This window comes from Micropterus dolomieu, linkage group LG15, assembly GCF_021292245.1.
Source record: "Micropterus dolomieu isolate WLL.071019.BEF.003 ecotype Adirondacks linkage group LG15, ASM2129224v1, whole genome shotgun sequence".
NCBI classification, from domain to species: Eukaryota; Metazoa; Chordata; class Actinopteri; order Centrarchiformes; family Centrarchidae; genus Micropterus; species Micropterus dolomieu.
The window spans coordinates 21,541,717-21,559,180 of NC_060164.1; the positions used below are offsets into that span (position 1 = coordinate 21,541,717).

At 42.5% G+C, this 17,464-nt stretch overlaps 1 protein-coding gene across 13 annotated transcripts in view; it reads right to left on the reverse strand.

The window, feature by feature from the left end:
• The window catches only part of LOC123984419 (calcium/calmodulin-dependent protein kinase type II subunit gamma), a 91,674-nt gene that overhangs the window by 34,793 nt on the left and 39,417 nt on the right, over positions 1-17,464 (reverse strand). For all 13 annotated transcript variants that reach the window (XM_046071309.1, XM_046071305.1, XM_046071306.1 and 10 more), the window contains exons 3-7: positions 14,552-14,611; positions 10,667-10,721; positions 9,638-9,703; positions 6,528-6,600; positions 2,160-2,262 (exon numbers count right to left, since the gene is read on the reverse strand). In XM_046071309.1, coding sequence (XP_045927265.1) covers positions 2,160-2,262; positions 6,528-6,600; positions 9,638-9,703; positions 10,667-10,721; positions 14,552-14,611 — 357 coding nt within the window. The remainder of the gene's footprint in view (positions 1-2,159; positions 2,263-6,527; positions 6,601-9,637; positions 9,704-10,666; positions 10,722-14,551; positions 14,612-17,464) is intronic.

Sequence of the window (17,464 nt, forward strand, 5' to 3'; positions counted from 1 at the left end):
CTCAGCCCTCGGCTAGCTCCTACCGCCGGAGCCAGACACTCTTGCCCACAGCCCCTCGAGAAGACGGGCCTGAGGACCATCATTCAGTCTCGGCGGGCTCGGGGAAGAGGTCCTGAAGTTTCGAGTAGGGGGGCCCACCACCACCACCGCTCACACACCGTGGGTCGCCGGTGAGTTTCACTAGCGGTTCTCCGCTTCAGGGTGCCACCGGGGACCTACACATAACACCAGCCACCAGCCCCGAGGGGTTGGTTCCCTTAGCGGATTTTGTAGAAGCATGGCGGAGCCTTGCAAACATTTCCCCGGGGGTCCTGCGCACCGTAGTGGATGGCTACAGGCTGCAGTTCCGGGTCCACCCCCCGCAGAAGTTCAACGGGGTGGTCTGGACTGCGGTGCACGTGGGGCAGAGCCAGGTGTTGGGACAAGAAGTTCGTTCTCTGCTGGAAACGGGGCCAGAGAGCTTATTTTCCCGCCAGTCAGGGAGTCCGGGTTCAACAGCCGGTACTTCATAGTTCCCAAGAAGGACGGATGGGTTGCGTCCGATTTTGGATCTGCGGTCCCAGAACCAATCTCTGAGGAGAGAGAAGTTCAGGATGCTCACCATCCCCGCCATCATCAGTTCCGAGGATTGGGTTGTCACGATAGACGCCTCACTCGCGGGATGGGGCGCAGTCATGGACAGCCGCTTTGCGATAGGCTCCTGGGAGGAGCATCATTTCTCCTGGCACATAAATTGCCTGGAAATGTTGGCGGTATTCAGAGCTCTGAGGAGTTTTCTGCCCGCTCTCCGCGGTCGCCACATCCTTGTCAGAACCGACAATACGGCAGTGGTGGCCTATTTGAATCACCAGGGGGGTCTGCGCTCACGCCCGCAAACTGGCACATCAGATCCTCCTGTGGTCCCAGCAGAGACCGCTGTCCCTCAGAGCGATGTACATCCCTGGGACCCAGAATCAGGGAGCAGACCTGCTGTCGAGACAGGGGCTGAGGCCCGGGGAATGGAGATTCCACCCCGAGGTGGTCGAGTTATAATGCGAAGAGGCGGCCCCATAGTCGGCCCCATAGACATGGCATCCAGCCCCACTAGGGCCCCGCAAGGGCTGGATGCCATGGTTCAGACGTGGCCGAGGCTGCGTCTGTATGCGTTTCCCCCAGTCGCTCTGCTCCCGGGGGTTCTGGGGCGCAGTTCCTGGAGGCGGGCCTGACGACAGGAGCAGTCAAGACGCTGCTCAGCTCCAGAGCCCCGTCCACGAGAAGGATGTACGGCCTAAAGTGGAATGTGTTCACCACCTGGTGCAGAGAACGGGCGGTGGACCCAATTACCTGCTCGGTAATTGTGATACTGGAGTTCCTCCAGCACCGTTTCTCCGCTGGCCTCTCCCCGTCCACGCTCAAAGTATATGTGGCTGCCATTGCAGCATTCCACGCCCCTCTGAGTGATGGGCCCTTGGGGAGGCTTCCACTGGTCGTGCGCTTCCTCCGTGGACCCAGGAGGATGAGACCCGTGACTCGTTCCAGGGTTCCCACCTGGGACCTGGCAGTGAAGCCCTGGCTGATGCCCCCTTCGAACCCCTTTTACAGTCTGGACCTTCCTTCTGCACCTGGCACCCGTGCGCTCTCCTCCTAGTCGTGCCGTCGGGTTCTGCACGCTGGGGGCAGGCGGGGTTTCGGCGCGGCCTAAGTGGGTATCTCGTTCCCATAGTGTCGTCACCGACGCAGTTCGAGTTCCCTCGAAGGGGAATGTCTCGGGTTACGTATGTAACCTTTGTTCCCCGAGAAGGGGAACGAGACACTGCGTCGGTCCGTCACACCTCACCCCACCTGGAGTGCCTTGCTTCATAGAAAAGGGCTAATGTGTCCTGTGTGCCAGCGTGCTTATATAACCGTACCGTTCCCCTTCTCGGGGAACAAGCGTTACATACGTAACCCGAGACGTTTCTGCCTGTGAAAAGGGAGTTTTTCCTTGTCACTGTCGCCAAGAGCTTGCTCACGGTGGCCAAGCACTTGGCGTAATAAGTACGGCCTAGACCTGCTCTATATGAAAATGTACCCGAGATAATCTCTTTTTTGATTTGGTGCAAAATAGATAAATTGAATTGCTGAAAAATACAGAGAATAAGGTTAAAAATTCACATTGTTATTAGAGTGTTTTTTCTTACCAAACCATGCCTGTTGGTCCCCCTGCACCTCGATGGCTAGACCAAAGTCTGCCAGCTTCACTGCTGCTCCCTTCATCTTACTAGCCAGGAGGAGGTTCTCAGGCTGCAACACACACAGACAAATAGTTATTTAGGAGGAAATATTTTCACTCAGGCTGTAACTAGTGACTGTTTTCAATATTCCTTTCTCAATTAGTTTTTTCTCTATAATGTCAAACATACAGACAAAAGTGAGGACTTAACATCCTAAAAGCAACCAGTCATTAAACAAGAACAGGTTGCTACATTTATCTTTGGACAAACTCAAAAAAGTTCTGCATGGTACAAAATAAATTGTATAGTATAAATTGTCATAGTTAAGAGCAAAAAGAGGAAGAAATGTGTAATTAAGGGCAAAAGAGATAATCATGTACCCTCCTTAAAGAAATGTTCTATCTGACTGCATGATTGGATGAGCTGCAGGAACACGATGACATATACAGTAGTAATGAGGCATGATTTGGTCAAACAGACTTCAAAGGCTTCCCCCAAAGGAAAGACCTTTTCAGTCATATGTCACAGAATTTGACAGCATTTTGACAGTGTCCCTCTGTCCCTCAAATGATCGTGCAAAAAGTCGGGACTTGGCAAAAACAAGGACATATTAACTGTGTTTTAGTTGTCTTAACTGCTTCCTCGTCTTCCTTATTTGCATCTCCTTACATCATCTTCTCGCTTAACGAAGAGGTGAGATGAAGAACAAAATGTGGAAACGCAGGTCAAGTGTAATCAGACGCAAGGTCAGTTACTGATTATGGCTGCACAGATGTTTTACGTTTGTCTTCATCATATAAGGTGGATTTGTGTTTTTCTTTGCACAGGGGCTCAGTGGTTAGCACTATGACCTCACAGCAAAAATGTCCTGGGTTTGACTCCAACGGCCAGGTTTGCTCTTTCTCTGTCGAGTTTGCATGTTTTCCCTTGCTTTAACCCTATGCAATGCACCGTCACAGACTTTAAACAACATCTCATGTATGATCACTTCAATAACAAGGTCTCCAAAAGCAGTATGATGAACGAAAAATCCTGGACAACGGACGCTTTGGTGGGACAAAGGTGCTTTCTGCTATGTGACCCTTTTCTCAACAAAGGAATAATAATCACCTCTTAACAGTATAAATAATGTTTTCCAAGTGGCCAGGGCAACAGAAAGTACAGAATGAATGCCTTTGATAGTCTTTATCGGTAGAATATGCTGCATCGTTTCTCTAGACCTCGGACCTCATTTGCCTGACAGCTCTTCCAACCTAATTTGCACATTCACTTTGGTTCACAATGGAGGCAGAATTGAGATAACCTAACTCTCCAGGTGTCCAGTTCTTCAAGTGAACATACCAGGTGTAAATGCAAAGGCCTGTGATCAGATATCGTAACCTATCTACATAACAAAGCTGGATACGGCATGTTAATACCAGGTGTAAATGTAGTCTACACAAGCGTTCACCCTGATGGACGAATACCCAATGAATGCTGGGACAGGCCCTAGGCCCCTGTGACCCTGAGCAGGAAAAGCAGTTCAGAAAATACATGTTTATATTTAACAATGCGGATGTCCTACATTCTAGACTACAGGTCACAACTGGCAGGCCTAATATGTGCGTGTGTGAATGTGTGTGTCTTGAGGGCAAAAATCTTTGCTGTGCTGTCCATATTGCCTCAAATGCAGCCAGACAGATGAATGTCTGACACTTGTACAGACGGCCTTTTGTGTTTTTAGTCTATTTCTTCTCATCTGTCCTCGCTCTCTTTAACTCTATATATCTAGTTATCAATCCCCCACCCCCCCCATCTTCCCCCTCTAGCGGGCAGAGCTGAAACAATAGGAAAGAACAGGGAGAAGAGAGCAGGAGTGAAAGCAACAGCGCAAGAAAAGAGAGAGAGACAGATAGATGGGAGGTGGCATAATGAGTCCCTACGCTGGCGCTGCAGCAGCCGGGTGACCTCACCCTACAGTTACCATGGCAACCCAGCCTGCCACCAGCCAACAGCGTTCAACTCTCTCTCTAATTCCCTTCAGTGAGTGGCCCTCCCAAGATGACAGGGAGGCAAAATTATGACGTGTGTGAGGTCACACCTCTCCATGACACTCTTTGTTGACATTCTTAGTATTTTATGGCTCCGATACCGATGTCACTTATGGCAGCTTTATCCCCACGAGGTTGTTGGAAAAAGACAAATAAACTCAGATGTTCCTTTCTTTTTGACTGTCGGTTTTACCAAGAGTCTCTAAGAGAAATGCCTTAAAGAAGTAATTATTGACTTGGGGGCAGCGCAACATCTGTGAACACAACATTGACTCATTTATAAAGTTGTCCTGGGTGGCACAGTGGTGCAGTGGTTAACACCTCACAGCAAGAAGGTTGCGGGTTCAAACCCTAGCCTTTCTGTGTGGAGTTTGCGTGTTCTCCCCATGTCTGCGTGGCCGGGTGCTCCCACCGTCCAAAGACATGCGGAATAGGTTAATTGGTGACCCTAAATTGTCCTTCGGCGTGAGTGGTTGTTTGTCTATGTGTGGTCCTGCGATGGACAGGCGACCTGTCCAGGGAGTACTGTATGCAGGATAAGTGGATGGATGGATAAAGTTGTCCTGGCACCATGTTCCCTTTTTACACATCCAGCAGATACGGAGCAACATTAGGTTTAATTTGGAGTCCTAGCCACGTGAGTCGTTCACTCTCCTTTAAGCTCTGGTTTTGGTCTCTACCAACTCCTAAGGTAAAGCTAGCTTTAAAGTGGCAATAATTTATATTTTTATAATAATGTGACAATGTGAAAACAATGTGACAATGTGAAAGGGGCCGCTCGTAGTGATGAACCTAAAGAGAATAATCACCTGAATCTGCAGCTCTCCTCGGTTTTACAGAGATTTATACTGAGTTTAGCCATCCAAACCACAACTTTACTGTTTCCATTTACTCTCACCATTCTAATAGTATCGTTTCTGGATGCAGCAGGCCACTGTTTTCGGTGAAAAAACAGTAAAAACCTACTATACACAAGGTGCTCAGCAACAAACGGCAGACAGACAATTTTAGCAACTTACTTGTGAACATAGTGGACCATTTCATAGCTAAACAGTGAGAAGTTGGCAGGTGCCCAGAGACATGATTCCAACTGAATGATAATGTTGCTCTGTAACTGCTGTATGTGTAAATAAGCAACGGCTTACTGACAACTTCACCCCATCAACTTTGCTCCACAAGTGACCAAAAAACAGTTATTGCAGGTAGATTAAGGCTGGAAAAATCATCTTATTCCACTTTTATAACAGTTTTTATGCTGCTTTATTCCATAAAATGGAAATAGTCTAGATGCATCATTTTAGACACATTTCCCCCAAATTCAGCCTGACATGTTTGGTATTTTGGGAAACTTTGGGATCTACTGTATACTAGAATTTAAAATACCTTTCCGTGGGTCTGAAGGGTTATGGTTAGGCTGCACAGAATGAAAAGTTTTGATGCAGCAAAGATACAATTTGAATACATGAAAGAGAGATGTACATTAACAACTAATGTATGTCTTTATATTTCTTCTCTCTGCCCTCATCATCAATCATTATTATCTTTATAAAATGATTCCTTCTCGAAATTCATTTGATACAGAGATCCATATACAAGCTAAAAATCAATGAAAAGCAACACAAGGCCACTTTCTTTTCCAATTGCAGTTTGTCTACTTACCCTTACTGCTCTGTCACATAAAAGTAATAGACTAGATTGTTAAGTAAACTATTAAAGTTTAGGTCTCTGAACTCAGTATTGGCAAATGTGGTGCAATTTTCCAGGTGTATAAATCTCAGCTCAATTTGCTGCCCTCATTCACAGTATTATTAAAATTTAAAATTAAATAACACAGCTGAGGAGGTCAGGGTGCTGTTGGTTTCTTTTAAGGGTGAACAGTCTTGCTGTGGGGAAAATCGTCACTGGCCGTCATCTCATCCACTGGCCTGCTATTAATAGCAGCTGGTCTGCTTTCGTCACTCCTCAGCAGTGCAGGGGGGATTGAAAGAGAATAAAGAGGGAGAGGAAAGAGGGGGACAGAGGAAAAAGAGGAGGGGTGTAGTCATAGAGGAAAATGGGAATAGAGAAAGAGGAGAGAAAGCAGGTAAAGAGAGTGAGGGATGAAGCTCACCTCTTGAGTTGTTCTTAACGTCACAGCGTGACGTCTATGTGTGTGTGCAAGTGTGTGTGTTTAGACCTGTTGTGAATCTCCGCAAATGCCTTTCATCTTCACTCACAACACAGTGCTATACAGTATATAAGAGATTTTTGTACAATTGGATAGTATAAAAGTCTTCATATTCAACACTGGTACACGATAACTCACCTTCAGGTCCCTGTGCACAATGTCATGCTGGTGGATGTGACTGACACTCTCCAGGATCTGATTGATGCAGTGACTGTAGGAGACAGATAAGGATGAAAAACAGAGGAAAGGCACATCTGTCAATCCATAACAACTAGATGACAATGGAGTACAGACTGAAGTAGAGGAAGAAAAAATGTTACGTGAAGATGTTTAAAATCAACACAATGTCCTCATCATTGGCTCTTTGTGTACTTACTAAAGGCAAGAATATAGTTAATCAGAACTGCTTGTCAGATGGTCGAAAAGCCACAGAACCTCCTTCTGTAACTTTCCGTAACAGACAATCAAAACCACTGTGTCTTACAGTCTGTAAGTGTGCGCCATTATCTCCATATTTAAATCATCATGAGTCTCCCCCCTCGCTCTCTCTGACGGGCGTCTTTTCACTTCACCTTCCAGTGTGGCCATCTTGAATAGCTATAAACACTTTTGATGTCCGACGTGGTCAGACAACACTACGTACGAACTAGTTCTGTTCTAGTATAACCCAACCTTGATGCTGTTTTGGCTGAATGGGAGCAAATCCCTGCAACTAGGGGCCTGTCTCACAAAATATGTTCAACATGCCAGCAGTGATTTGCAAGACACTTTTGACATGTTATAAATATCCAAGTTGTTTCGATTATAGGAACAAGTGCATGAGCATGTGGCAGCCCTTTAAGACTCGCAAATCTACCTGCAATTTGGGATTTGGGAAACATCACACTGACACCATTTGCGATGGTGTAGTTGGACAGCAGGAGAAGTGTTGTATGTGAGCAGAAATTTAGGTGCATTATTATGTGAATGAATGTGTGGAAGGGAGTGGGCAGGGTTTGTGTGTTGTTCAGGCAGTGGGGGGGTATCTTATATAAGCTTGTCCTTAACTTGCGTTTCAGCAGATTTGCTGGTCTGGTGCGCAGTTAAAATTACTAATATTTCTTTTAAATTAAATTGAGCCTGACATTAGTAAAGGTGAAGAAAGGTTCAGCAGCAGGAGGGTGTGCAGAGACAGATTTTGGCATAGTGGTCTCTCTCTCTGCAAGACAGAATCAAAAGAAAAGCTCCTAGCGTTATGTCCAAATTAGGCTAAATCTGGACTCCACACTTGATACTCCTCCCTGTTTTGCAGCTAATATGGTGCCCGGCAGACTATCTCACTGCTGTACTTACTCACTTTAGCATTTAACATCCCCTCACATTTTTTCTCTTGCCCTGCCCCTCCAATCTTCACCTCATATCTCTTTTGCCTTTCCTTCATTTCTTTGTGGCTCAAATGGAACATTTGGTGTAGGATCACCTGTACAGATCAATATCAGAAGAGAACTAATCCCTAATCTGTCCTCTGATCAACCAAACGTTTGAGCCTGGCAGCCCTGATTAGTTTTGTGGTAGTCGTTTTTACTTCTCTCTTTATTTATCACCAAGGTAACATCTGTGGCTAGAAATGTCATTGTCACATATAATTTGGTTTCATTACCAATATGAAACTTTGTAAATATAACTTATAGCTGTTATTTACATGTGGTTTCAAGTACCAGTGCAAGGTGAGGCATTTAAAATGGCTGCACAGTTGATGACATTTGATGGGCATGACAACACATGATTTCATTATGTCACGGTCAATCACAAGTTTGGTTTAAAATGACGTTGAAATGGTGTGTCAGAGGTGGTGACTCGCTGGGCAATGGCAGCGAATACGTTAAAGGTTTTGGGTGCCCAGGCTTCTACCTTGTTCACCCGTGTGTATGATGCCCATTAGTGTAAAAAAGAAAGTGTCTGAAGCTGCCTTCTCTTCTGCTGTTTTGTCTTGGCTTAGGGTGTCTCTAAAATCCATCGAGACCCCCTTCATGGCTTCGGTAAAAGCTTTGCTTGGAGAGAGAACCTCCACACCCAATTTGACCTGTTAATCAGAGGCAGGGCTTCCATCAGTAAAGGCTTTGGAAAGAGACAAACAAGTTCCTCTCTAAGATGGAGCATTGGCTTGATAGGCACAATGATCAGTTGTGTGATTGACTCAGATATAAGAATCATGTCATCAGCTCTCATCTGGTGCAAGTGATGGAGATAACAGATTATATCAGTGCTGTATAAGGGAGGGAAAATGGGTATGAGCAAAGCAGGGAAGCAAATAAAAAGTTTATTATGACGTAAACTCTGAATCAACTGTTCACCCGATGTATCCAAATAGTATACACTATCATGAGAAGTCCTTGGAGTGTCTCACTTTCTTGAGATATGCTTGTGGGTAACTGGCTCTTGGTTTTGTAGACAAGATAGCTAAGAGCAACTGTAAACACCCCTCTTTATGGCTTTGCTCTCATAACAGCTCAGGGGGTATCTAGGCTAGTGTTGGGGGGTTGCCTAGCTGACACCATACTGTTTTTTGCGCATTGAGTGTGGCATCCGCTTCCTGGTACCAGAACATTCAAAAATACATTCATATAAGATCAACAGAGACTGACCAGAGAGTTTTTGTATATTCATCATTACCTAAAACACATTTGACCAAATTAAATGATCCAGGTTAATTGTTTATAGGCCTGAAAGTGCTGGTACATGCGTTGCATTTGGATAATTGTATTTTATTCATGTGTTGAATGTTTGGATCCAATGTTTTTATTTGATCATGCAGAGATATTTTATGTTTAAGTCACTAAACTAACTGCCACATGACTGTACAAAATGTGCTGCACTGTTTGATGAAGTTTAGTCTGAACAATCCTGGCAGGTAATGTGCAGCAGTGCAAAACCAACTTCTGTTAACAGGCACAAAATAAGGTTTAAAAACTTAAGACAGCTTTGTCATTATTTATTAATTGAATTAAATTTAAAAGCCCTGAGTCACATGATCAAAAATAAAGTGCATACTGTGAACTGAAAACAACCTCAAAGAACTCAGAAGCATTGCTTCTGCTACTAAAGCACAAAGTACATTAACACAGATTCAAATGGCAAAACATTTTGTGCTTTCATAACCCAACTTTACAGCTTTGGCAGCCTGAAATTTTACTTTGTCGGCCTTGACTAGCAACACATAACTTGCACTACATAGCATTTTCACATGTTAGCATGATAACATACTGTACCTGGCATCTGCCTCGCTGTAATACTCTCTAGCAACAATGTCCTCAAACAGCTCCCCTCCAGTAACACTGCAGACACAGAGACAAATTAAAGACTTGATGTTGTTATTTCTATTTTCTGCTAAAGAGACAATTGAAGATCCCTCTCACAAATGGAAAAAAATGCAATGCAACAGACAATATCGTGACAAAACCTTTTAATGGCTTTTCTAAAAAAAAAAACAACCTTGGATATTTTGATCTGCCATTTTGTCTCAACTTACACTCTGGTTTGATAGGTGGTACGGGTAAACGTCTTTGAGGAAGGGTATTGATTTATGTAGATGTTAGTGGTGACATAGGTCCAACTGTTCTGTGTTAATTTAATGTGTAACATGTTCTAACTGGTGCTGTAAGAAGCCATTTGAGTGGTTGCTGTAATACAAGCCTCGCCAAGGATGATGTCTGGTTTACTTATACCTCATATACAAAACTGATGGCAGTAAAGCAGAGCTTGGCCTGAAACTTTAAGTATTCCTCATTTAGGATTTTTTATGTGCTGAATTCTACCCATCACAATCTGATACAGTTCAGTGCAATCGCATTTCAATGGGTTAAACACAAATGTCAAGTATACCAAAGTAAAGTCGAAGACAAATGTGCAGCAAGGTGGCTATTATGATGAAAAACATTTTACTGAAGGTAATTTGGCTGTCAAGTGTGAAAAAGAGGTAAATTACTAGAGTGAAGTTGTAGTCACAAAATCGTATTATTAATTAGTGAAATTACTATTAAAATAGGGCTTAATATAAGAGCAGACTGATGCTTTCTGTCTTGGCAGCTCAGATGAAAAGCTGGTGTGAATTCACTGCTGTGAATGGTGACAGTCATGGAAAATAAAAAAGGGACAACCGGCTTGATTAAGCATCCTGGAGCAATATTCCAGCCTGAACCTGTGACCTGTGTATGTGTGTGTGTGTGTGTGTGTGTGTGTGTGTGTGTGTGTGTGTGTGTGTGTGTGTGTGTGTGTGTGTGTTAATGTGATTTACTTACAGGTCAAAGACAAGGTAATGGAAGCCTTCCTCTGAAATGCTGTCATGGAGTCGTACTAGAGAGGGAGAAAGAAACAGAGAGAGAGACAATTAGAAATCAGAGAATTAGATCATGTAAATTATCTTCTATATGGAAACACCATGAGTGTCACATTGAAGCAATTTTCTCTGTGTGTATGTAAGTGTGTGGGGGTCAGGGACGGTTAAAATTACTTGTGCCCTATGACCGGTGTTTCAGTTCTGTGATTACTTTTTTCAGGAATGCAAAACTGGCAATAATTCCAGTTTTATCTTACTTACATGTTGTGTGTTCTTAGCTTAGCTAACACGTGGGTGTGGAGTTGTTTAAAGGAACTGGGCTGAGTAACAAGTATTGAGTACTGAGTAATTAGTAAAGTAAACTTGCCCAACACTGCTTATAACAAGGGATGTTTGTATCATCATTGATAAAGTTATCACTGGTAACTATTTGATCATAAAAGAATATTCTAAAGAAAAAAGCAAGTTTAGCACAACGTTATTTATGCATCCCCAAGACATCGAATCCAGCTGCTTGATACCTGCAGCGCAAATACCACGAGGAACTATGATCAAGAGTGTTTTTTCATAAGACAGGAAAGGCACAGTAAAAGGGCCTTTACCTTGATGAAGTGTTTTCGAGGTCTGAACTTACCCGCATTGAACTGAACGCAACCTTCAATTCTTCATTTACCCAGTTCCCCATAGCTGCTGCTTCTTTTACCATCTCTACTTTGCAAAACTGCCAAATTTTCAACAACAATGGGTTAGTGTGTGGACTGCTCACGTGACCCACCCATGGTTTTGCAGATCTTAGGCTCATATTCTTAAATAAAACCCAGTAAGACCCAGTCTCGTGACAAGGTGGTCTGTTGTGTGTTAAAATAATGGGTGAGGGTCTGCATGTTTAGTCCAATGTAATTTATGTAAGTCCTTAAAGTTTGTCAAATTATTTTGTTCTTTTTTGGTTTACTAGCTCTTTGTTTAATTAGTGACAGGTGAAGCATTAGCAGCATAATTGTGTGCTATGTAATTTATGACTCAAAGAATTTACTTTTGTCTTTACTTAAATAAACACATTTGGGTTGTGCTACAAAAATAGCCTGTCGATTGATTAAATACAGTCGGGATTTTATTGAGGAAAAACCTGCATTTTATATTTTGTAAGCTCTTAATCAATACTTATCATTAATGTGGCAGACGATCATTGCATCCCTACTTACAATAGTCTCTGATCACTGGCCAGTTAAACAATGCACAAGAATCAGACTAAACACAAATCACCACAATGGTATTATGGTACGTTCACACCCATGAAAAATACACATAATTGAAACACAGTCCTCCAAGGAATATGAGGTTTCCAGCAGAATAGGTTTTTCTCAGCCTATCTGAAATGATCCACTCCAGGGCGCCACACTAGGTTTCTAAAGCCACCTGGGCTTGTTGGCAACCAGGAATCCGCTTTTAGATGACAAAGTTGACAGAATGGCTGCCATATTTTAATCATTCATAATTAATGTGATATTGGTAATTTCCTTTCAGGTTTTTTCTCTGTTAAAGAAGCCCAAAAGTAGGCAGGAAACATTGAATAAGGGTGAGAGGTTTTTCTTTACAAAGGAGCCAACAAGGACAACGTTAACCAGCAGCTCGAGTCCAACAGAGTTTTGAAATACAGACACGTACTAACGTGTTCACAGGTAGATTAAAAAGCTGCTTATGTCAAGGTAGGTGAAGGTGCTTAAATTAGCCCTAAAATGTATTTTATTACTCGCCTCTTGCTTCAGACAACTTAACATTTAGGGAAAAGGAAACTTGACAAGCTCTTCCCTTGAGAATGGGATCAGAAAAGAGCAGCTAGGGGAGGAAAAGAAAGGAAGAAGAGGCAGGAATCAAGTGGGACTAGAAAGAAAGAGAGAGCAATGAAACCATACCTATTATGGTGTTATCATACTCTGCGCGTGTGTGTGTGTGGGGCTTGCACTGGGCAACATACTACTGTATGATAAGACACTTGGCAATTCTGCCACAAAGATACTTTGCCATTTCCTTCCTTTCTCCCTTTCTCAAGGGGCCACTGCCTGTTGTCTGGCTTTTACACACACATACACACACACAGGCGCCTGAGAAATGGACCAAGTGGAGTAAATGCATTCCGATTATTCAGTTAGGGGGAGCAAAGTTATGGTTTTGTTACTCCACTGTATTTTTTAAAATAAATGTATCATCATACAGTCGCTGCAATCATGTGATTATATTTAAGCGGCCGATATCAGTGACCGTTTTACTATTTTCAGCAACTGACAAAAACACACACGTTTTTGGACCACCGTTTGTTTTGTTTTTTTCAGTTTAACCCGTCGCTGAGCGCTTGCCACAGCATGCTTTGGCTGTCAATCACAGTCTGTGGTCAATCCACATAAAAGTCTGACCGTTTACAAAAGGTGAGAGACATCTCATTTAGCCTAACTGCGATCATGAACTGAAACTTAAACACAGGAAAAGATAGGCTAGCCTATATTGAATGAACCTGCTTGACTAAAAGTAAGATTATGTCGCCAAAATGCCGAACAGATTTGCGATCGGATGGGATTCGGCTGTGGAGATGAAATGTTTGTGAAGGAGCCAAATCAATTTAAGTGTAACGTGGCTATTCATATTTAGCGTTATTTGGGATGTAGTGGACCTGTCCAGGGTGTACCCCTCCTTTCGCCCGATGTAAGCTGAGATAGGCTCCAGCCCCCCCGGGACCCTGTATGCAGGATAAGCGGTTAACGATGGATGGATGGATGGGATGTAGTGGAGGTTAACTACACGTTTTTCAAATGCAACATCGGGTTTACTCACCAATCTATGAGTTAACCATTACCTAATACTGGACAGTTTAGCCAGCCGACATTTATAGTTTGCCAACCTTTTATTTTACCGCTACATCCCCCCTGATTTTGTCCAAGGACTGTCTCAGGCTAACTTGCTGATCCTCTCTCTCCCTCGCCCCACAGAACAGTGGACTAACCTAGAAGAGTGTTTCCCAAACCTCTATTAGAGCACACATCCCCTGTCCAGGTTTCCATCCAATCCAGCTTCACTACAACTGGCTAAAATGGGATTTTATGAGCCATGCAGTTACATTCACAAAAGTGAGGACCTCAACATTTGTCATTATTCATCAAACTGTAAGACTGAGTCGGGCCTATAAAAAATAATGATTATTTTATGTATTGGAAAGATGTTTCACTAGACAATTACATCTTTTCTAGTTTACTCAATCATTTTAAAACCAGAGACCCATGTGCGCATATACACACACACACACACACACACACACACACACACACACACACACAGACTCTTCAGTAGTAAATGATCTGATGAAACTGTTAAATAGATTTAGTATACACAAGTATAATGTATGAGAACCAAATTAATCTCAGATTTACAAAGTTCACAGATATTTACAGCCCTGTGACTGCCTGACAATTTATTGCTTCAGAAACTAAACAGAGCAGTTTGGTTCTTTGGGGAAGGGGGTTCAAAGTCTGACACTGCAGCAGCACCCTGACTTTGTATGTCACCAGTCAGTGGGATTGTTCAGAAGGAATACAGGTAGGTATGTGCTCTGTAAATTAATGGTTAACCATTTGTAGTTCATTAATGTGATGTGGGCACATTCCCACGCATTTGTGTGTCCTTTAACTTCTATTTGGGTTCCTGGAGACCATGTGACTACACACTGGCATTGTGAATCTACACTGTCTCCGAGTCTTCTGTCTGACTGAAATCTATGTTAGTGACGTTTCCCAATGTTCTGAATTAACAAAGCTGTTTGACTAATCGATGAGTCTGTCGGCTCTCACAAATGACTCACCTATGTTTGGATGTTTCAGCAGACGACAGATTCTTGCCTCCCGCTCCAGTTTCTGGTGATCTGAGGAGAGGAAAAGAGCAGAGAGGAAACTGTAAACTAGAGTGACCAAGAAAACGGGAAAAAAGTGCACACAGAAGAATATAAAGCCAACATAAAAGTATACAACAAGGGCTGCATGACATTCACTAAATCTGACTGTAGTTCATGTTGTTCCCTAGCACTTTTGTAACTGACTGAAATGACTCCTTCTACACATTTTTTAACAGATGTAGTGGTGATAAATAATAAATACTTTTAGTTTTTCTAAAGCAAATATTTTTGCACCATTAAAACAAGAAATTGTTTTCTGAAAGGTTTTCAGAAAAGCCAGCACTAGTGACAATGTTAAGCGATTAAACATTTTAACTGTGCAGCTGTAACACAGGAACACACACACTGTATTCCCTTTCTCTCCAATCTCTCCTGCTCCTCCTTCTCTACTCAGAACAACAGTTTTCTTCTAAACCTGACATTTTGCGACCAGCACCAAATCGATTTAAACTGGAGTGGACAGCAAATTTGTTTCAGCAGAGACAGGATGTCAAAAAGGTAAGACACACACAGAGCAGGAGAAACTAAGAGGCCAAAACATTGGCTGTCAACTAATATGAGCTTTGACAAGTGGACAGACAGCTATACACTGTACACACACACGCACAACCTCTAGCACAAGCTTTTTGCACTTAGTCAAATTAGTATTGTGGGTCCAGCCTTAATATAATCAGTGTCCAGTTAATGATTCTGATGGCAAGAGGAGGGTGTGTGTGTGTGTGTGTGTGTGTGTGTGTGTGTGTGTGTTGTTGCAGCTGTATGCTAAGGACAGGCAGATTGGTTGTAGGACAGATACAGTAGATAGATACAGTGGATGACATTTCCTGTTTTAGGGTCTCAAGAGGTCAAGTTCACACTGGACACTCCTGCCACCCACCAGCTGCTGGTCTCAGGGGACAGATGGCCTGCTTACGTGAGTTACGCCTGTGTGTGTTTGTTTTTCGGTGTGTGTGCGTGACAACAGAGAGGAAGAGACACTGGACATCCTTAATCCCCTGTCCTATCCAAAGCTTTGGGTGGTGTCATGTTGTCTAGATAACTACTAGTGCTGTGGGTGACAAGATATCATTTCCAATATATAGTCAATTGCTAAATTGTAAAATGTTCTCTTTTGAAGAATGATTTGTCCAAATATTTATAAATGGATTTTTCAATGTAGTATCAGAGAAAACTGCTGAGAAGCAGGAACCAGTGACTTTTTGTCATTTTTTGCTTAAAAAATTACTAGTGAGTGGACTAGTGGTGAAGCGGTATATCATAAAAGCCAAACAGCCTGGTTCGATTATGTTGTAAATTGTAATATATGTCAGAGGTCTCACTCCTCTGGAGCAACTAGGGGTTAAGTGTCTTGCTCAGGGACACCTTGGTGTCTTACAGTGGATTCAAACCCAGGTCTCTCACACCAAAGGCATGTGTCTTATCCACTACACTGTCACCACCCCCAGAATTAATCCATAATGAAAAAAATCATTAGTTGCAGCTCTAATTATTAATATACTAACAGTTTCTGCTATAAGTTACATTTATACAGTTGATACAGTTATATTTTTTGTGTCCCTGGTGCATACTATTGTGTTAATTATCCCAATAAGTTCCACGCAATGAGGTAGCAGGCTTAAAATCTGGGAAAAACAGACCCTGAGTTTGTGGTTTCAAAATCTGTATCAGGAGAGGAGAAAAGCCAGCTCAGTGAATTATAGATAAAGATGGTTCGATTAAACATTTCATTGTTTACTACTGTATGGTACAAAGAACCAATAAATTGCGTCCAACTCCGGTTACATGACTCAACTGCACACAGAAAGAGTGACTGCATCAGATGGTCTCTCACAGTGGTCTAGGGCACATCCTTTTCTACAAAGCCTTCTATTTATCCTCTATACTAAACTATAACTGATTAAAACACTGCAGGTACAAGTGAATCAGAGGTGACTAAACTGTTAAAAAGAACACCATCGAAGACGGAAACAAGCCAATATCATGATGTGTCAGAGTTAAAGTGCTTGAGTCATTATTTAATCTTATCATGTCCTTGAATATATTCATTTAGTAGTAGCTGATGGAAACATTTTGCAATTTCTTTCAATGACTTTTTGGGAATGAGAGATGTAGCTAAATTAAGAGAAAAGAAGAGTCTTGTTAAAACTTGTCAGGAGAAAATATGTATGGTGACCAAATTCAACCCTGAGTCATCAGACTTAAGTAATGGTTGTTGATTGATTCGGAGAGTTGGCAAGATAAAGTGTGAACACAAACTTTAATGCAAATGGTATCCTAATGAAAGTTCTGGTGGCAAATCAGTTCACTTGTCCAGTAAGTAAACTCGGTTTGACATTTGTGAAATCCCACACTTAAGAGGAAACAAATCAAGTAGTATGTAATCAGTGAACCCAGCTAATAGGGTGGAGGTAACCCAGAGGTTAGAGAAGACTTTGGCTTGTTCAAATCCTCCAACTGGCTGGAAAAACCCTGGCAGGAAAAGTGAAAAGGAAATACTTCCTTCCTTCGCAGCAAACACTGAGGGGCCTTTAGAGGCGATGGAAAATGAAGTCCATGCCCGTCACCTAAATATGTCATTTCTGTTTGTGTGCATACAAAGCATTTAAAATGTATACTTCTGTATTTTACATGGCACCAGTGATCTGTCTTCACTAATAATTTACAAAAAAATTTTTTATAGAAGAGTCATTATGCAAAGCTAGCATTTCAAGCATATAGCTAATGTCATGTGTATCCTAAAAGAAAAGCAGAAAAGCAGTAAATCCTCATTTTGAATGTTTTGACATTTTTACTTGATCAACAAAAACGACTAATCAATGTTCA